Source organism: Daldinia vernicosa, assembly GCF_022497035.1.
Source record: "Daldinia vernicosa strain CBS 139.73 unplaced genomic scaffold F5Y00scaffold_17, whole genome shotgun sequence".
NCBI lineage: Eukaryota > Fungi > Ascomycota > Sordariomycetes > Xylariales > Hypoxylaceae > Daldinia > Daldinia vernicosa.
In genome coordinates, this window is record NW_025953933.1 from 303,092 (window position 1) to 322,923 (window position 19,832).

General features: G+C 46.9%; 7 protein-coding genes across 7 annotated transcripts; 5 read left to right on the forward strand and 2 right to left on the reverse strand.

Annotated features, from left to right (window-relative positions):
* The first annotated feature begins 397 nt into the window (after nucleotides 1-397).
* Nucleotides 398-2,699, forward strand: F5Y00DRAFT_234264 (N-terminal nucleophile aminohydrolase). The gene is made up of 4 exons (XM_048007404.1): nucleotides 398-763; nucleotides 831-926; nucleotides 1,013-1,766; nucleotides 1,850-2,699. Exons 1-4 carry the CDS (start codon nucleotides 749-751, stop codon nucleotides 2,437-2,439), a joined length of 1,455 nt encoding a protein of 484 aa, XP_047865871.1. The 5' UTR covers nucleotides 398-748; the 3' UTR covers nucleotides 2,440-2,699.
* Nucleotides 2,700-4,586: 1,887 nt separating this feature from the next.
* Nucleotides 4,587-6,755, forward strand: F5Y00DRAFT_268720 (putative GMC oxidoreductase; the record flags this gene model as incomplete). Its single annotated transcript, XM_048012309.1, has 4 exons — nucleotides 4,587-4,620; nucleotides 4,693-5,406; nucleotides 5,483-6,219; nucleotides 6,382-6,755. 4 exons carry the CDS (start codon nucleotides 4,587-4,589, stop codon nucleotides 6,589-6,591), a joined length of 1,695 nt encoding a protein of 564 aa, XP_047865872.1. The 3' UTR covers nucleotides 6,592-6,755.
* A 117-nt stretch (nucleotides 6,756-6,872) lies between these two features.
* Nucleotides 6,873-10,345, reverse strand: F5Y00DRAFT_234268 (dynamin family protein). The gene is made up of 3 exons (XM_048007405.1): nucleotides 9,668-10,345; nucleotides 7,582-9,603; nucleotides 6,873-7,527 (listed from the first exon to the last, which is right to left on the reverse strand). The coding sequence occupies exons 1-3, from the start codon at nucleotides 9,966-9,968 to the stop codon at nucleotides 7,088-7,090; spliced, it is 2,763 nt and encodes a 920-aa protein (XP_047865873.1). The 5' UTR covers nucleotides 9,969-10,345; the 3' UTR covers nucleotides 6,873-7,087.
* Nucleotides 10,346-11,050: 705 nt separating this feature from the next.
* Nucleotides 11,051-13,036, reverse strand: F5Y00DRAFT_252593 (uncharacterized protein; the record flags this gene model as incomplete). The annotated part of the gene is made up of 6 exons (XM_048009947.1): nucleotides 11,051-11,287; nucleotides 11,349-11,657; nucleotides 11,744-11,846; nucleotides 11,903-12,213; nucleotides 12,266-12,905; nucleotides 12,957-13,036. 6 exons carry the CDS (start codon nucleotides 13,034-13,036, stop codon nucleotides 11,051-11,053), a joined length of 1,680 nt encoding a protein of 559 aa, XP_047865874.1.
* A 951-nt stretch (nucleotides 13,037-13,987) lies between these two features.
* Nucleotides 13,988-15,498, forward strand: F5Y00DRAFT_261053 (uncharacterized protein; the record flags this gene model as incomplete). Its single annotated transcript, XM_048011131.1, has 2 exons — nucleotides 13,988-14,906; nucleotides 14,966-15,498. 2 exons carry the CDS (start codon nucleotides 13,988-13,990, stop codon nucleotides 15,496-15,498), a joined length of 1,452 nt encoding a protein of 483 aa, XP_047865875.1.
* A 310-nt stretch (nucleotides 15,499-15,808) lies between these two features.
* On the forward strand, nucleotides 15,809-17,549 carry F5Y00DRAFT_234276 (uncharacterized protein). Its single transcript, XM_048007406.1, has one exon. It carries the CDS (start codon nucleotides 16,054-16,056, stop codon nucleotides 17,230-17,232), a length of 1,179 nt encoding a protein of 392 aa, XP_047865876.1. The 5' UTR covers nucleotides 15,809-16,053; the 3' UTR covers nucleotides 17,233-17,549.
* A 127-nt stretch (nucleotides 17,550-17,676) lies between these two features.
* F5Y00DRAFT_234277 (initiator tRNA phosphoribosyl transferase) lies at nucleotides 17,677-19,403 on the forward strand. Its single transcript, XM_048007407.1, has one exon. The coding sequence runs from the start codon at nucleotides 17,785-17,787 to the stop codon at nucleotides 19,174-19,176; it is 1,392 nt and encodes a 463-aa protein (XP_047865877.1). The 5' UTR covers nucleotides 17,677-17,784; the 3' UTR covers nucleotides 19,177-19,403.
* Nucleotides 19,404-19,832: the final 429 nt, after the last annotated feature.

Genomic DNA, 19,832 nt, shown 5'->3' on the forward strand with positions numbered 1-19,832 from the left:
AGTTGAAGATTTAGGTAGTTTAAAGATGAGGTAATATTGATAAGTACTACATTTTTACACGTGAAACAATCTGAATAGCCTCGTAACAAGGGCAAGTAAACACAAACAAATACGGTGGGAAATAGTGGGAAATAGAAATGATGAGAATCCCCTTTTCAGAAGGTAAAAGGGTATATGATTGGTTGAGTGTAATTAGCCCCAGATTTCTGTTTAGGACACTAAACCCAAGTTGTGTTAATTACCCTGTTACCCCGGACAGCTGCAGCTGCCAACTGCCTTTATCCAGGCTGGCCCTTGCCCTACGCAATACGTACCGGGGGGGCGACCCCGAATAGGTACCTAACTCATAGCCTAGACCCGTGAATTTTCCAGCTGCCGTCCTGCTGCCCGCCCTGCCGCCTCAGTTGCCACCCACTTTGTACTTTTTTATCATTCCGTCACTCCTAATCTGGACCCAATATCGCAATCGAGTAATATAGGCACGCCACATTCTTCGATGACTGCGACGCGGAAAAAAAGATAAGAAAAAAGCAAAAGTAAAAGTGACAAGCAAGAAGCGGTCACGGAAGACGTGTTCACAATTCACTCAAAAGAATTCAAAAGAATTGGTTCCACGGTTTATTTCCTACCTAGGAACATAAACTTATTGGGTAATTTAGGTACCTATTAATTACATCAAAACGAAAAACGACGAGGCCTTCTTTTCTAACCTTTACATAGTACGCCAACCATCTTCTAATCCAGGAAGATGTGTCGCTTTTTGGTACCACACCCTCCCAGCCGGTCGCGTGAATTATGAGGTCTCTAAGCTAATACTCTCTCTACCTTAGGTCTATCGAGGCAGCGACGAGATCCTGCTCTCCAAGTTGATTCTAGACCCGACGCACTCTATCCTGAAGCAATCGTTTGACTCTCGGCTAAGATTGGTAGGTAGTTATTCTGATAATCCATGGTCTATTAACTAAACTAAAATTGCAATCCAACGTATAACTAACTCTTATCCATCCTACAGGACACGCGACGCGGCCAGAATAATGCAGATGGCTTTGGAATTGGATTCTATACCGACCCGAAACTAGGTCCTGCTCCTTGTCTCTTCACTTCAACCATACCCGCTTGGAACTGCACCAATCTCCATCGTATCGCTTCCAAGACGGCATCAAGACTCGTCTTCGCACACGTTCGAGCAACCACCGAAGGATCTCTAAGCGAGGATAACTGCCACCCTTTCTGTCATGCGAGTTTGATGTGGATGCACAACGGCGGTTTAGGTGGCTGGAAACATATCAAGAGGAAGCTAGGTGAACGATTACACGACAAGTGGTACCTTTGCGTACAAGGCGGAACTGATAGCGAGTGGGCGTTCGCTCTATTCCTCGACCGCCTCGAGCGTCTGGGCGTCAACCCGAGTTCAGAGCCCAAGAATGGGTTTGGGCCAGGTGTTCTACGAAAAGCCCTCCTACAAACAATCGAGATTATCAACGAGCTTACTATGGCTATACCGGAAAGCGTCATTCAGAGCGAGAATGTGGATACTCGAAGTCTGTTAAACTTCGCAGTGACGGACGGACATAGCATCATCTGCACGAGATATGTGAGCAGCAAGACCGATGAGGCTGCAAGCTTGTACTATTCTTCGGGTACCCAATGGGAGGCCAATATGTCTTCTCCTAATGATCGTAATGATCGAGATTACCAGATGGAACGCCGCGATAAAGGAGCAGATATTGTCCTTGTTGCTAGCGAGCCTTTGACATTCGAACGAGGTACGTGGCTGTTCTACTCCTTCTACTCCTCAACCTTGGTGCCTTGTGCCTTGGGTGTATCGATTTTGCTAACAGAATTTTAGAAAATTGGGTCAACGTTCCCACCAACTCTATTCTGACCATTCACGGCCAAACTGTAATGGTAAACCCAATCATCGACGCCTTTTCAGACCGCGATCCCTATCACACGCGTTCCTCGGCATTCGCGCAAACGAAGGGTCTTACTACCAACGAGAAGGCAGCTCCCCGCGTTACCAGTCCTTTACCCACGCCGAGTATCGATCTCGACAGTCACAAGCGCATTCTTGCTCCATTAATCCCTGCCGGTATCGGACGAAGTCGAACACCAGAGGGTCCATCGTTGCCAATTCGGAACAAGACTCCACTTGCATACTCGGAGTCGGCCTCCGCCCCGTCTGATATCCGTGCTCCTCCAAGCGAACCCCGGCCTCGCACAGAGCCACGTCCAGATCTTGGTAATAAACTTCCCTCTCAGGGTAACATCAAGAAGAAGAGGCGTTCGCTTAATATTGGAGAACATCCTCACCCTGCCGACCACCAAGTCGATCTAGAGTTGCCGATGCCCGATAGCCCGGTGCCAAGTTCCGTATCGAGAGGCCCTGACTATACCACATCGGAGAAGGCAGCTCGCGTCCTCGGGATGGCTCTTTAGTAAAGAGATTTCTCAGTGGTATCTGGCCAGACTTTTTTTTCTTTTAATGGCGTTTCCTTGACGTTTCGCATCACGACGGGGGTAGTCTCAGCATAGATTTGAAGTTCCGCAACTGGTGAGAATGACATCAAAAGGGAGCCGGAATAGTAAGGCGTTTCTGGTTGCTGTGTTTATTTTAGAAGAGCGGTTTGGTGCGTGTAGCATTGTAGCAAAAGTTGACTGCTAATTCCATACCCCAATAATAAATTCGCATTTACCTACCTTCTGTCTCATGTTTCATGCCTCGCGAATGTTTAGTGGCTATTATCGACCACGAACATGTTACTATTCCTATTTGTTAAATTTTCGGTAGAAGTCAACACAACAGTACGAGACGGAGACTGGTGTTAATAGATTACATACCTTACCTACTATTACGTAAGTAAAGCCCCTGAACCCCTTTTCTTCTATTTATATTTCATATCATTTGAAATGCGCATCTCTTCAACAAGTCTCAATGACCCTCTTTAAACTATGGTCATAACTAGTTCCATCGCGCGTAAATTAACATAGACTTCAAATTCGTAGTGTAGTGTTTCGTCTGACGGATGGGTAAGAAAGTGACTTCTCTAATAGTCTTGTTTCCTGATAGATTAGGCTCATCTATATGCCCTTGCCTTGCAAGACTACATGTAAGTGACATGTGTAGTCCGTAACAATCAATTTCAAGTTGACCCATTATATTTGACATATACTTATACTTTTGATAGCGTCGGTCGTGAGAAAGCATACGTATAGCTACTCAAGATATTTGACCGGACTGGTGTTGTAGACTGGTATAGTAGATATCAAAGTTCCTTAAGCAATAAGTGCATACTAGATGTAGTCTATTCCTGCAAACACGACGATTCCCCCAGGTTAGTGGAATATCCGAATGGGCCACCCGTGAGATAATAGGCGCAAGTATGCTGGCGCGAGCACAACCCATGTCAGGAAATACATGTGATACCCCTGAAGATAATAGTGCCATAGTAGCTCTCCTAGTGGTTCGTTACTACCTCTGCATGCATACTATCTTACCTTGATGAGCACCACGTGCCGCCAACGCTACTATCACCGCATAAGTGGTGGGGTTGAGGACTAATCTGCATAATTTAGTTGAACTCGCTATGTAGGTTTTATCAGTCCTTCGACTTTTTGGTGAGGTCTCTGCGCGTAATTGCTTCTCGTCCGTACAGTAACCCCGCGTCTGTGACATATCCTCAGGGAAATTGATGTTAGCATCCTTGAAGCTTTTATGACACAGAGCCATATAACAGCCACAAACGCAATGATACGATATCACCGACCGGACCTCTAGGGGGTTGACTTAGACAATGAGTATCACGTTTATATACTTCCGCTGGGATACGTAAATTACCCCTCTATGCATTAATTCATAGCTGGCAATATTCATAATACTTACTACCACCGTATCATTCTAGCTTGTCGATCTTCCTTGACGGGTAGCACATCATTTGGTGATATCATGTGTGATATAGAATTGGTACCTACTCATCCCAACAACTGCTATCACTGATGACACTCTTGGCGGCGAAAACATCTCTAAGTACTAATGGAACACCGGGACTCTCGGAAGCATAGTTAGCTACCAGATGACATGACTGAATGCTTCCGTCCCTGCATAAAACGGACTACCCCAGGCTAAGATTCTTACACTTTATATAGCTTGGTGCAGTAGGTTCGGATTAGATCATGGATCTAATGGATAATCGCTAATCTGTAATCTACATGGCATCGACCTAATAGATCCATATCCCGCATCAGATCTAGGAATCTTGGTATTGTACAATGATATCAAATCCCGATCTTCAATCAGCAACGTGCATAATACCTAAGCAGTCAGGCAGTGGTATTATGTTTCACCACTAAAATATCACGGGCCACGACGCCGCCAATAGAGTGGTTCTAACCAACTCGCTTCAAAATAAGGATCGCTATGAAAGTTGACGGGTAGTGGTTGGACGATTATCGCAAATCCAACCCCCTCCACTCCGCACTCCGTCTCTCCTTGTCTATATAAGGCTAGTATTCCATGTATCAGAGTCCTCACCAATACGACCTTCTCTATATAGGATACACAAGCTCCACCCGAGGATTGTGATACTATGGCATCAACTTACGACTTTATAATCGTCGGTAGTAAGTCCGCTCGAAACAGCCCACCCGTAGCATAAACCAACCGTCCGATCCGTTGACAACAATATCGCACAGGTGGACCAGCGGGCAGCGCCGTCGCGGCCTGGCTCGCCAAGTCGGCCAAGAAGCCCCGGGTGCTGCTCCTCGAAGCCGGCGGTAAGAACGACGACAAAGACCTGCGCGTCGACGGGCAGCGGTGGACGACGTTCCGGAACGAGGCCCTGAACTGGGGCTACAAGACGGCGCCCCAGGAATTCTGCAATAACCGAGTGCTCGATTACTCGCGCGGCTTGGGCCTCGGCGGCTCGAGCGCCGTCAACTTCAGCGTGTTCACCGTAGGAGCGAGCCGCGACTACGACGAATGGTCGCGCGTCGTGGAGGACGATGCGTTCGGCTGGGCGCGCATGCAGCGCCGGTTCAAGAGTCTCGAGTCGTTCGACCGGACGCTGCCGCCGGGGATCGACAGCCGGTATGCTGCGCCGAAAGCCGAAGACCACGGCATTTCGGGGCCTCTGAAGACGGGTTACGTGGCCGAGGTGGAGAAGGATGTAGTGCCGCTGCTGGATGCCTTCGAAGAGGCCGGGTACCCCCTGAATCCGGACCACAACTCAGGTAACCCGATCGGCTTCTCCTTTGGGATCAACTCGTCTAGCAAGGGGGTCCGGTCTACGGCGGCGGACTTGTTTACGCCGGAGCCGGCAAATTTAACAATCGTTACTGGGTCTCCGGTCCGACGACTCATACTAGAAGGAAATAAGGCCGTTGGAGTTGAGTCAAATGGCAAGCGTTGTAAGTCCGATTTGTACAGAGATTCGAGCTAGTGGTCATAATATAAATAGGTATAGCATACTGATATCGATGTTAGACCTGGCATCCAAGGAAGTTATTCTCTCAGCAGGTTCGGTCAACGGCCCCAAGATCCTAATGCACTCGGGCATCGGCCCTAGAGCACAGCTGGAGAAGTACGGGATACCCGTAGTCAAAGATGTTCCGGCAATCGGCCAAGGCCTGCGTGATCATATGTTCATCCCCCTAGCCTATACCCGAGCCGAAGGAACCACAGACCGGGCGTCTTTTTACGGCGACAAGAAAGCTATGGCCGACGCCCTGGAGCAGTGGAAGAAGGACGGTTCGGGTCCTTGGGCCAAGTACGCTTGCCAGTTGCCCATCGGGTGGTTCAAGCTGGACAAGCTCCTCGCATCTCAGGAGTTCCAGGACCTACCCGCCAGCGAGAGGGACCTCATCAACGACCCCACGGTGCCTCACTACGAGCTTCTAAGCCACTTCCCGCTGCACTTGTTTGTGCCAGACTTCCCCGACTCGGCTCTAAACTACTCAGCGCTCCTAGTCTTCCTGCTCAACGCGCAGAGCCGCGGCGAGGTCGCTCTACAGTCGGCAGATCCGGACGCAGCGCTACGAATAGACCCTAAATTCCTCGCGACAGCGTTCGATCGGCGTGCCGCCATCGAGGCGCTGCGTGATGCGCTACGGTTCGCGCGGTCCGAGGGCTATGCGCGGGACAGCGTGTCGACGATTACAGGCCCAGCAAGCGACTCTGACGAAGACTTGCTTGAATATTGGCGCCAGACAATAGGATCAAGCGTAAGTAAAACACAGCCTACCCCTTTCCATATACCCTATCTCGGGGCCGAATCAAGATCTCCTAAACTATATGACAAAAAGAAAAAAGCCTTTATTTCCAAGACAGTCCTGCACTCCGCACACCTCTTAATAAAAGTGAATAATTACTGACCCTTCTCAAAGTGGCACATGACCGGCACCGTAAAGATGGGCCGTCCTGGCTCCGCCGATGCGGCCGTAGATAACAACTTTCGCCTCATTGGTTTCGAGGGCTTGCGCGTCGCAGACATGAGCGTGGTCCCAGTTCTCGCGAGCTGCCACGTCCAATGCGTTGCTTATCTCACCGGTATAACATGCGCCGAAAAATTGATTTCCGAGTACGAACTCGCGTAAGCTACCTACCTATGTAAAAGGAGAGGGGGACGGGTAAGTTGAGAGATTTCTTAGAATGCATGCATCTGTGAGCGAGTGTCTCCTCCAGATATGTAAAATTGCCTAGAATAGATGAGATATTTAATACTCGCTAATAGTAGAAGGTGGTAGCGTTTATCTATCGCTGTGTTAAATATTGAGATTACTACTCTGTTTCCTCATCTATATTCCTCTACATGATTTATATATATGGCTAAGGCGTGATCCTATTCATGAGACAAACTTTGCGATCACAGTAAAGCAGAGCACCAGCACTGATCATCGTGTATTGAATATAGCTGTCTTAGAAAAGGGAGGATCAAATCTATGTAAAACCACACATGTTGCCAGAAAACCAACCGTTGAGCTGGGATTTAAAAAGGATATCTGGACAAGCAATAGGCGCTGAGACAACTCTTTTTTTAACTCCTTTCCATATCGTGATAATTCGTTAGTAATAACTAGAGCCTTTAATAACTCAGAATAACCCCCATCGGCCACGTTCTTTCTCGCCGCCTTTCTTTATACTCGTCCTTGAACGATCTCTTTCTATGCCCTCGAGCTGCCTTAGGCTGTCCATCTTCTCGAGTACCAGTTCGAGAAGCTCCTTACGCCTGATGACTTCCAGGTGTTTCTTGATCTTTGGGTCTTCCTTGGCAAACCTTTCCACTTCCTCATCTGATAGGTGACGCCCGAGTCGTAAGTCTAGCTCTCGCGGAAAATTGTAGTAGAATTCAGAGAGCAGCTCCACGTTAAGGAAAAGTACGGCCGTTGACGCAAGTTTCGAAGCCACTGCATCCAAAAAGACTTCAGGGCAGTGGTATTTATTCTTCATATTAGCGCATTGTTTTGACTTCACTGCCAACATCCGCATCTTGATGATATCGGCGCGGTCACGCAAGAAAACGGCTTCTCGACCTGGAAGCATGTTAGCAAGTTATTCCCGATGCGCAGGGGCTAGTAAGATCAAACCTTTCGCGAGTAGCTCGGCGCTAAAGCCTCCTGCACCGCTACGGCTGTCGCCTTCAACGACCACATCGCCTTTTCTAGCCTTGTCGACAAAGTTGACAACTTCCCTTAGCTTTCTCCGTCCACCAACTACTGTCTCAAGATCTTTCATGGCACCTTCGCACGCGGACAGTTCCTTCTTCAACACACCTTGAACATGTTCCCTACCTGTAGTCCACTCTCGCTCTTCCATGTCGATCTCGAACTTGAAAGGCTTGATACAATTTTCTACCTGATCACTGGTACTATAAAACCGGTCATTTAAAATACTCGAAGCGGCTTCTGTGATAGCCTGCCGTGCGTAAGGATGGTTTACAAAAGTAGATTGGCTTATTAGAGCGTCGATGTGAGACTGGATCGAGTTTGCTACCACGTTGGTGGCTAGTCTACCAACGCCAAGCTTCGTAAGCGCAGAGGTGGAAGCGTCGAGTTGTCTTCGCCAGTAAAGGGAGTTGGGGTCTGCTTTGGGAAGGTCGGCAAGATTGTTAGGCTCGGCGATAGGGACACTTAAATCGTAGATAGGCTTGTTCCAATATCTCGCAGCTAATAAGTCAAGCATTCGTTGATCGAGCTCGTTTTTCAGGAGGCTGTGCATTTCAGGACGACCAAATTCTTCGGTAAATTGCTTAAAAGAGTGCTTGAAAGCATCGAGACTCTCGGCCAGATATGACTCGGCAGACAATGGTCTGTCATTGTACTGGACCTTAAACTCATAAGTCGCTTCTTCGAGCTCTTGTCGTATGGAATCGCTCGTCGACTGTAGACTAGCTGACATAGTCTGTTCTAGGACGTGCATAAGTTTCTTGCGTAGCGTTGAAGTCCCAACCTGGAGATCCGAGCCAGGACCGAATTCCGTTGGGTGAGCAGAGAAAAAAGAGTTTTCGTTTCGAGTAATAGTAGATGTTAAATTTGTGTTGCCCTTCTTGAATAACCCGGACATTGACGGCACGCGAGAGATGACTCCAACGTAGCCTAAGCGAAGCGGGTACTGCTTGTCACATAGAATGGAAGCTCCCCGGGAAGGATCGATAAGATCCATCTTCGTAATAACACCTATTGTCCGTTCACCCCGGGGGTCGACTCGTCTACTAGCTCGGAGGGCCGCCGAGTTAGCTAAATCAACATCGGCGGCCGAAATAGCCAAGATAACGTTAGGTGGTTGTATATATTTGTCGCAAAGTTCTGATATCCTCTGCTTCAGTTCAAGGGGTTGATTTTGCCCCACAACTTGGATATAGCCAGGAAGGTCAATAAGTGATAAATCTGGAATATTTGGCGACGAGATGGAAAGCCGAATTGGGTCGTCTGACACGCATTGGGTGTCTGGAACAGCCTGGTTTAATTCCGTTAGAGTTCGCTGGATAGAGGAGAAGTCGGAGATCTTTCCAAGGCCCAGGTCCGGAAATTCACCGTATTCAGCAGTCGAGTCGGGGGTGTTGATTAGGGTAAGCTCGATTGGCCTCCGTGTGACCATATTCAGTCCTTTTGGCAAGAATTCGTGTCCCACGATAGCTTCCAACACAGAGCTCTTCCCGGACGACTGCGATCCGATAACGACAATGGAGGGTAGAGTGAGGGTACTAGATTGTCCAACTCTTGACAGAATGTTTCGGATTTCGATCATCTTCTTCGTGAGCACCATCATCTGGTCATCCTTGGCCATTTCATCTGCACTGCGGTCATCGTCGGATGCCTGCTCGTAACCGTACGCAGCAGCGCTTGCGCCTACAACGGCGGCGCCTGCCCTGCTCTGCTTCGGAGGCTCCTCGCCGCCCGGTCCACCACCTTGCTTCCCAGTGCCTATCTCTTCCTGTGATCTTAGAATCTTCTGCATCCACTCCGGCAGCTCGACTTTATCTTTTGTATTTTGCCACCCTCGCTTCGTCTGGTCAGCAATATCTCTCGCGCCATCTAGAAAGCCCATCGCTGTGTTCGTAACGGTATCTTTCGTCGTGTAAATTATGTCCCAGGCATAGTTCCCAGCCTCTAGGTTCCACGTTAGCTAAGTCTCGTAGACGAGTGCATAGGGTAGAATTTTAGGTCGACGTACGTGTGGCTTGGTACTGAATCCAGGCCAGACCACCTATCATCACTCCACCTGCCATAGCAGGAATCCTTACAAACTTGACCACCAGTCGAGGTAAGAATCGCGCAAAGGACGCATTGCGAACGATGACGGCGTTATGGAACGAATTTACCGGAGGCCACATCCGCCGCCGCGTTGCACGCACGGCAGCATCAGCTCGGAGGATACCGCCTGAAGGTAGGTGATGATATTGGCGTATGGCTCGAACCATGGCCGGGCGTGTCGCCGGGAGACGCCCGACCGCTGCTATCAGCCGTCCGCTCATGCCGGTAATGAGAGGCGGAGGCGATCTGATATCCGAGAGTAGAGAACCATAAAGGTCGACAGCTCGTAGGTACCGATTCGGCAGACGGGGAGAAAGAGGAGTTTTGATGTGTGTATCCTGGAACTTTTGGTACCTGGTAGATTAAAATGTTGGTTGGACGATAAGAATACACGTAGGAAGGTGGGCTGGTGGCGTGGAACGAAGAAGGCAAATACCGAAGTCGCCTTCAAAAGTTTTGTTCATAGGCCGGCTTCTGTCGGCGTGGCAAGGCTTGGCAAGAACTGTCAGTCAGAAAAGCAATGTATTTCCAAATATATTATCTTTTAATCTATTCATTATATTTCGAATAAAAAGGCCATTATATTGTGATATATGCCATGATAGAGCCAACTGTTTATATTTATGAGATCTTTTATAAAGTGTATTTATTTCATTTATTACGTTTTATAACTGCTTGTATAAAAAAGGGTGAGCTTTAATATACTTTGCCATTTTGGGCTGCCAGGTGGGTTAGCCCGTCCGACAGCTGCATTCAAAGCTGACAGGCGCTTAGTATGGACATAACTTTTGAAGGCGACTTCTGTAAAAGTACTAAATTTACCCCACAAGGACTCGATAGTTACAAGCATTAGTAAGGTTATCCCGTTCCCTCATGTACATTTAACAATGTAGGTACTTAGGCACTTAAAATCGTTAGTCACGTGTTCTCCAACCACATCACCTTAATCCTACCAGTCTACAAATCAAATCGCATTACTATCTTGATTGTGGAAAACGCAACGCAGTCATTTAAAGGGCGGCCATCTATAGTATATCCTCGAATCCTGTTTGACTACGGCACAAGCTATATCTGGTTAATTGAGGTTGCTCGTACCGTCGCCAACTAGTCGTCGAGGGGTCAGCTAAACTCACCAAACCCCCACGAACATATCCCTTCACCCTTATCAGATAGTTTGTTATCCGACAATGATGTTTAGGCTTTGCTTGGCCACCTCCACCGACCTGTCTTCCGCCCATTTAGCGGAGAGCAGAATAGACGCACCTACAACTTCCACCTCAAGATCGTAAGCAAAGAGGTACCACTATACCCCTCCCTCCTTTACCTTGGGCAGCTGCTCAACCGGGCACGGTGTCCTGATGGTGATTTGCGTGGCCATCTGGAAACCATCTTCGACCCATAGCTCGGCCTTTCTATCCGAGGGCTGAGCACTTCTTGACTCATAGATCATCTCCGTAGAGGTTTGAACTCCCCGGGCACGATGGCTGAAGCGTAGATCGTACTGTCGTACTTTTTTTGCTTGTGTGTCTATATTGTCTCCCTTTATAAAAGTTAGTATTTGCATAGCATTTTAATAAGTGAAATAAATAGTTCTGACTCACACGTTTCACAAGCCACTCCATCTGTCCTCTTGCCATATCACAGTTCCTTGCTGTATCATGGAACCGATCTTCGGCATTATGGATACCCTCCTGGAATGGCTTGCTCAAGAAGTATCCATAACTATATCTGGCAATACGGGAGCGTATCAAAACCCGCCCTTTCGTTCCACAGAGTACGGCACCTTTAGACACAGCAGCCCGTGGTTTCTCTCCCTTTTCCTGGATAACGGGAACTTTGTCATAGTAGCGGCGCTTCAGTGCTTCAAAGATGTATGAGCATTGTCCAAGCCCACCGACTAGTACGATAGCCTATCCTTCCAGTTAGCTACGGCGAATATCAGGCAGATACTAAGCCTTATATAGGATAATGATAAAGAAATATAATATGCTATTACCTTTGGAAATCGTAAAGTCTTCTCTTTAATAGCATTGACTTGACGTTCAATCAGGGCCTCAATGGTAGGCATCACGACCTGGAAGATGCTACAAATCTCGTCACTGCATATAAACTTGTGAGTAAAGATTCTTTCGGTGGGTAATAACGGTTTACGTACCGTGAGAAGTTGAATATAACGTCTGGGCCTTGATGTGAGCCTATTCTTGAGCCAAGCTTAATGGAGAGCGTCCCATCTAGTTCAGTCTTATATGTTCCCCTGGTAAAGCATTCCCAGATTCCGATGATCTTTTCCTTTTCTAGTTGGTGAAATTCATCCCAGTTTTGGCCCTCTTGCTCAAGAGCCTTTTTCTTCATGGCCATGTTGAACGATTGATGAAGAAATACTCCGCCGCAAAGGGCGCCATCACCTTCAACTATCTCTCGGAGCTCAAAAGGTTCGGTGCTGTTTACCACATAGCTTATGCAGTCCTATTAAAGTTAGTATCAAGCATTGGAAGTAGCAGGCTCCTGATAAACATACGGCGGTTCCTCCTCCAAGATCTGCAATGACAAACGAGGTTCCAGGAAGGAGTGTATCCCACTTGTTTAACTCGGGGACCGTTGCTAAAGCAGCCGCCTCTGGCTCTGTAACAAACCTATATGTGGTTTGGGGAACCTGGTTGCGGCGAGAACGTAATATTCCGGATAATTTCAATGCCTCTCTCATTCGTTGCAGTGGGCCACCTCTCCAGATTGCCGGTACCGTGATAATGACGTGGAAAGGCTTTTTCTCCACGAAGTCGTCTCCCTTTTCCTGGCCCATGTATACAACTACATATTCAAAGATCTTCCCGAGGAAGTCCGCAACAACTTGAGTAGGGTTCTTGCCTAAGGCATCCATGGTAAATTTTGCCTCTTGGATGTACTCCGAGTCCTGGAATTCGGGACGTAGGTCGTCATCATCCACTAGGAGCATCTTGAACCATGAAATGATACGTTGTTTGCCTTCAGTCTCCAGACCCCAAGAAATACTTCCGTTGGCATCGTATGAAATCTTTGACGGAATTTTTATATCCTTATTATCCCAGCTTGCCGGGCCAGGCCATAGGCGAAAGGTTGTAGGAACAATCTGATCACTCGGAAGTCCATTCTTATGAAAGCTGTACGAAACTCCAGAGTACCTAAAAAGAGTAAGTAAATAAATAGGGGCTAGGGGGTGAAATACTGCTCACGTAGTTCCCATGTCGATTCCGATCACGAAACATCCACCGTCCCAATCTTTGGAATAGTCTACCGGATTAAATAGCTCCATAATGAACCTAATGGTACAAACCAAAGGATACAATCTTAGGGTAGGGACCTCCCTATGGATTGTGCTGGATAGGATCAGATGAAACCCCGTAACTTGTAGCACGCTGATAAGCTTCTGGACTTCTGAGGGGAAAGCCTATGAGGGTCCCTTGGGTAGGATAAAGACGTAATAATGATATCGTGGTAAAGATGGTGGTCACCTCTTATTATACCTTAAGGAAGTATGCGTAGAATGGGGAGGTTGGTACAAGATAATCTGATACTACCTCGTATCTACCTAGATATTCCAAAGAGGAAACCCTATGAAGATGAGAGTTGAATGGGATTGAGGAAATTGAGGAAGATTATATATATGTACCTAAGGTAGGTAGGTACTTAGTCTAAGGTACCTAATTCAAGCGACCTATCACATTTTGGAAGGGAAGGTACGGCTCGAGATAGTTTGGGGTTGCTTCAGGTACCTTAGGAGGTACCTAAGGTAAAATAAACTTTCTCCTATTCTCCTACCCCATGAACATCTCAAGTATTGGTGGCGCCTTCCTTTCCTCAAGTCAACTAAATCTAGAAGGTAGCACCAAATAAATTTTACAGTTCTAATCCGCTAGTAAAAAAAATTTAAGGAAGTCACTGGTGTTATTACATTCAAATCATAAAACCTACAATCAGATCTGACAGTTAGGAGCGCTAACACAATCCCACTTTCCAACCTTATTAGTATTACTGCAAACAAAAATTGAAGCCAAATTCTTTGCAACACACATTACCTTCCAGAGGAAAATTCTTTTTAGCACAGATCAACACCTTCCTTCTTTCCCAATCACAGAAACTATTCACCACGTGCCTTTCACCAACCAGCATTCAAAGTTACTTTAAATTTGGTTACCCGCATCCGGCATTCACAATATTCTCTCCTAGACCACCCTTAACAAAATCGTCCAAATCAGCTGCAATCATGTCTTCTGGACTGCCTAGAACCCTCTCCTCCAGTTCACCCACAACTATGTCTCCGGATACACCCGCAACTACGCCCACAGTTGCATCATCTAAGTCGCATCCAGCAACGCCCTCTGCATCACCTACAACCATGCCACCTCCAGAGTGCCAGAATGCCACCGGCAATGATAGTAAAAAAAGAAAGCGTGATCGAAAGGACGAGTCAAACGAAGATCTCCAGGTGGAGAAGAAACCAAAGCGAGCAAGCAAGAGTTCTCAGCCGAAACCGCAATCAGCGGAGGTTAATAAGCCGAAGCGTGGTCAGGGTGACGACGCGACCAAGAATATTCGCGTAACCAGATCAATGGCTAGTAATAAGAATGTTGAATCAGAGGCAGGAGTAGCACCGCGAAATAAACGACAACGTGACCAAGAAGTTGACACTGCCGAAAATGCTCGACTCGCTAAAAAGCAGAAGCTCACCATTGAAAAGCTTGAACGACAACTCAAAGAAGCGAATGATGAGCTTCTATCAGCTAGGCTTGATTTGACGTCTACGAAGGACAAGCTCAGAAGGGAAACCGAGGAGGTTGGGCTCTTGGAAGGACAGCTCAGAAGAGCAACATTTCAATTCTTTACAGAGGTGCAATTATATTCACTAACATGTCGGTTCGAGATGCTGTGCTATGAGGTTGGTTCCTTTGTTGGAGACAACCTCGTTAAGGTATTTGAAGGGGACACTATACCAGAGCATATTGAAAAGAGGCTGAAGGAGGTGTCGGAGACACCACTTCACAAGTTTCTTAAATCAAGGTCGTATGCAAGACTCTTATTTGAGGCATTCATATGGAATTTTCTATGCACCGAATACTTTGAGAATCCTTTCAAGTTATGGGGCAAGGGTGATGAGGTTGGAGCTATCCTTGGTGCAATTCTAGGTAAGTGGATTCTTAGAATATCCATGCGAGACTGTTCGAGGTTCCTGACGCTTGCTTAGCCGGAAAGTTTGGTGGTAAGGCTGGGCGCCTTAATATGTGGAAAGCGCACACCGCCCAAATACTCCAGGACTGCCCGATAGACGCCGCAAAGCTTGAAGGACCTAAAGAACAGCTTTTAGGCCTGCTTGAAATGTTCATCGTCGAGGAGAAGAAGAGTAAGATCAAGGACGAGGTGGAGCCAGGTATGAATAAGATATTCGAGCTTGCAACGTCGATAGCCCGGGATTTAAATCGATTCGATGATCGGGTTGAAATCATGAGAAAGAGACACCCAGACGCTCGTGTTGCATCGCAATCTTACGACGACGATTGGATGGTGATATCCAATCCGAGCATAGAAAACGGCGATGCCGTGGAACTCATAATCACTCCGGCCTTGGTCAAATACAACAGGTATTGGGATTCTGACGAAGAACATTTCTACGCTGTGAAGAAAGCACAGATACTATATAAGAACGGGGTATGGTTCGTTGACTCGGATGAGTACAAACGAATGAAAGCTGAACGGGTTCGGGGTGACACAGAGAAGTGATGGAGACGGGCAGTATGGGATGGATATTCTGGTATTAGAGGCGCGATAGTTGATTTCGCGTTGGCAAGAGTCAAGGTTTAGGAGGGACTAATTTGACGATCTTGACCATTCGGGATAATTATGGGCGGCGCGTGTGAAATGTCTCAACCCTCCACTCACACTCACGGTCACGGTATTTCACCAATTACTTGCTTGAGGAGATATGAAGGGAATACCACGCATAGCGTTTGATTACTAGATAGATACCTGATATGGAATTGAAAGCGTTGCTTCTAATGAGTTTGCGGAATAATTTTGGTCGGGTGGGAAGGCGGGAGCTAAGAGTCTTCCGGTCGCTTCCAAGAGTTGTTCGTACAGTACAAACTTGTTTCATAACAATGACTGACTACACAAAATTCACGCCAATAAATCCCAGAGCATCGCATTTAAAAGCAACGTAATAGAATAGGTATTGGTATTGGACCAGATTAAGAATTAACCCCAGACAACCCGCTTTCGGAATTATTATCTTCCACAAATCATTATTAGGGCTACCTACCTTACCCAACCTTCACCATGGAGGCCTTGCGAAGTCAGCTCGCTGAGACGCAAGGCGCGCTCACGGACAAAATACTCCAAGTTAGACAGCTACGAGCAGACCATGCCGCTGCATTGAATACTTGGGCGCAGCAGAAGCAGAACTTCGAAGCAAAGCTACAACAGCTAGAAGATGAAATCCGACGATTGCGCCAGACAGATGAAGTTTCTGAAGGAAGCGAGAAGCTGTTACGCAATAAGGAAAATGGACAGCGCGCGAAGAAAGTCCCGTTAGCTTCACTCCTCGATGATGAACCAGTGGGTGACAGTCCAGTCGCGCGGGAAGGGGATGATGAGACGGTCGTGATCACCCGATCGCGAATGGAAGAGATTGAGTCCAAGTTCAAAAATATCACAAATGAGCTGACGGAAAAGACGAAACTCTGTGAATCCTTGCAGCAGCAACTACGTGTTCGACGAAGTAGTTTTGATGCTGCAGATGCTCGCGACATTACCGACGATCAAGTTACGGAGCGCTGGGAGAATCTACGGGACAAAATTCGAACGCTTTCGTTGGATAGATTCAACGAGACGATTCAGCCGAAACTGGTGCCGGACAAGTCAAAAGCAGAGTTTGAGCATCTATCGAAGCACTGGAAGACCTACATGACTAACGGCGACCTCACCTGCTATATCTTCCGCGCGCTGATCTGGAGATATTTGTACACGTGTTTACTGAGTAAATACTGTCGGGTGTGGGGCAAGGAATACGGCGATGTGGCTACGAAACTGGGGCGCTTTTTCTTGACCAAGATGTCGGAGACGGAATTCGAAGTATGGCGAATACACACGGCGCAGCTATTAAACAAAGCCTGCGAACCCGACCCGGCCGTCGTGGAGGACGTGACAAAGAAGATACTAGAGGCTACTACACTATTTGCGACCGGAATCGATACGGAAGCCCTGACGACGTCGCTGACGGAGATCGTCACATCGGCGGCGGAACTCAGCACTATCTTGGCCCGTTCGCGATACATGGCTTTGATGGCGGATAAGCCCGGTAGCGATCGCACGCGCGGATTTGCGTATCAGGAGGCCACTATGGACGTGAGAAGCCATCTTGGAACTAAGACGGTTGTGGATATGATGATCTCGCCGTGTCTACTGAAGAAGGAAGCCGACTATGTGGTCCTTGTGAAGGCGGACGTCATCTGCTAGAAGTAATGCGCAAGTCCCGGTATGACGCGAGGCGGCATCAGGGGGAGGGGGAAGCTGAGCAAATGTGCAGAGAAACAGACGAAGGGCTAGACGAGGCGAGAATGTCAATGTTATAGGACTGTGTTGTGTGCTTACCCCTTAATTTGGTCAAGTGTCTATGTTCCTTATGGTAGGAAGGCAGGAAGGCAGATAGATAGATTATTCAGCGGAATTGACTCCTGTACCAAAACTTTTGTACGTAGAATCATTCCAAGTAATGTAATCTCCATCCTTTCTGCCACCGTTAGAGTTACTGTTAACCAGTAACTCTAGGTTGGGCTCCTGTATCTTATCGATAGGTAATTTTTACATGTGACAATTACATCTTGCCGTACCTGTCGTTAAGCTTCTGTAGATCTGCACTGCACTGCACTGAGCCCACTTTTTTGAACCCTTGTTTTAATGCTACAGACGAACCTCTTGGTTTATGTATTTCTCTTTGCTTAATTCATCTCCATTGCGCATCACTCTTATACGCCCCCTTTGCTAAGTAGTTTGTCTCTTGCTATATTTATGGCTACAGCTACATCAGAGCTCGTTTTCTCGCCGCAGGCAAATCATAATTTCTCGCGCATTCTTAGCGATCTGAAAAGGTCCAACCTCTCCATCACCAACCGTCTACGCTCCATACGGGAGGATGCAGATTTCGTATCCGAGGTAGCAGCTGCATTCGCCCGCCCGCTGATTGCGAACGAGCGCTGCGGTAGCTGGTATATTCCTCCAGATAATAAAGCCGGGTCTGCATATTTTAAAAGCACGGATGGCCACGCTGGCCAGTGGAGATTTAGCACGCGGCGGCTTAACCTCAATTTGTTAAGCATCATCGGTGCAAACGATGGCTGCGTCATCGTGGACTCGACGAGGAGAGGCAAACGAATGCCCGATGCTCTTAGTAAGACGGTACCGATTTGGTGCTGTGTCCTGAATCATGTTTTGTTTCCGGAAACGCCAGAATTTCATGAGCTCTACACGCCTCCAAATACAGTATCGCAATCTGAACATGCCCAGATGGAAGCGAGAATCCCCGAGCACGTGGTTTCGCTTAAGGAACTCGATATTAACGTGGATGTCTTACGCCGGGAACTGAAGAAGCCGCTGAGACCCATGTGGGTTACGCAGGAATCACAGCTTCTCCCGACGGACCATGTGTTTGATGACTTCCATCCCGTCATTTGTTGTACTAGTTCCCGTAGAGTTCTTGGCGGGGAGATGAGCGAAGGAGGCTACATCCAGGGTGCTAGTGACGATACCGAGAACTGGGCCTTGGGATTAACCCCGCCAGTTTTTTGGCGTCATGCGGATATTCTATTGTCCACCCCGGAGGCAGATCTACCTAACTTGGTACGCTCCTTGGTCTCAGATCAAGCTGCTGATATAAATATGCCAGGTCCCAGGGAGGTTGCGCCGTCTCTGTTCGTCGGCTGCTTACCACTTGCTAGCCTACCAGCTTCTTCGTCAACTTGCACAATTGCTGTCTACTCAAAGACTACAGACCCAAGCACCTGGGTCAAGAGCCCATCGCTTATGGAAGTTGGTGTAGGTAAGCATAAAGTCGCCAGTCGCAATCTTCGTCTAGCTCTCCCCAATATCAACGACTTCGTGCGTCAGTTCCTGGAACAAAAACCAGAGCCCAATCCCTCAGAGGAGGATCCAGGCGCGAACCCTTCGGAGCCCAGGCGTATCTTAATTGTTTGCGATACTGGTAAGGACCTATCGGTCGGCATAGCCCTTGCGTTGCTATGCCAAAATTTTGATAGCGAAGGCAACTTCAAACCCGACGTACAACCTTCTGGTCATACCAAGAGCGATATCAGGATCAAGCTCAGCCGTATCATGACTGCCTTCCCTGAAGCAAATCCGAGCAGAACAACCTTACAAAGTGTCAATAGCTATCTCATGGGCTAGAGGCCTTGCTATTGTACCCTGTAATGTTTTCGATCTGAGCATTATAATCGATATCAAGACACTTTTTTAATGATTCTTATACTCGGCACTTGAAGCTCTTTACTTCGAAAGCGGCCTGCTTTACCTTTATGCCTCCTCACCTTGTCCCTGATTAACATGCTCCGGTTCCACTTTGGTATTCATCCCTACCCACTAGAATAAGGAACTAACAACTTACAGTAGGGAGAATTTAAAAACATTAAAAATAGTTTTAACATTTTATTACATCAACTTTAATATATTATAACTCAATTAAATTAGCGTTTAAAAATAAGGTAAAAATTATAAAATTTATTTTATTCATTTTTAAATAGCTTAAATATTTTTTTTAGATTTTTAGCTGTTGAAATAAGGTTAATATTTAATAATATAATAAATAGGCTTAAAATTACCTTTTTATGTCCCATATTTTTTTTTCAATATATTTATATGTAATTAAAATATTAAAAATCATTTTTATATAAAAAATTGCATAAAGTTTATAGATATATAAATTTTATAATTATAGAAATTAAATTGGGTAAGTTATGAGTATATTTATAAAAGTAAACCTTTTAAAAGTCGAAAATATTACTTTTTCTTATATAAAAGTGATAATTTTTATATTATTACAATTT

Excerpts from the sequence above, each read along its gene's own strand:
- F5Y00DRAFT_234277 (XM_048007407.1), top strand. The coding sequence starts at position 17,785 with ATGGCTACAGCTACATCAGAGCTCGTTTTCTCGCCGCAGGCAAATCAT.
- F5Y00DRAFT_234264 (XM_048007404.1), top strand. Across the intron at positions 927-1,012 it reads TTGACTCTCGGCTAAGATTG|GACACGCGACGCGGCCAGAA; the intron begins GTAGGTAGTTAT and ends TCCATCCTACAG. Across the intron at positions 1,767-1,849 it reads GCCTTTGACATTCGAACGAG|AAAATTGGGTCAACGTTCCC; the intron begins GTACGTGGCTGT and ends ACAGAATTTTAG.
- F5Y00DRAFT_234276 (XM_048007406.1), top strand. The coding sequence starts at position 16,054 with ATGGAGGCCTTGCGAAGTCAGCTCGCTGAGACGCAAGGCGCGCTCACG.
- F5Y00DRAFT_234268 (XM_048007405.1), bottom strand. The coding sequence starts at position 9,968 with ATGAGCGGACGGCTGATAGCAGCGGTCGGGCGTCTCCCGGCGACACGC. Across the intron at positions 9,604-9,667 it reads GATTCAGTACCAAGCCACAC|AGGCTGGGAACTATGCCTGG; the intron begins GTACGTCGACCT and ends CGTGGAACCTAG. Across the intron at positions 7,528-7,581 it reads CGCCGAGCTACTCGCGAAAG|GTCGAGAAGCCGTTTTCTTG; the intron begins GTTTGATCTTAC and ends ACATGCTTCCAG.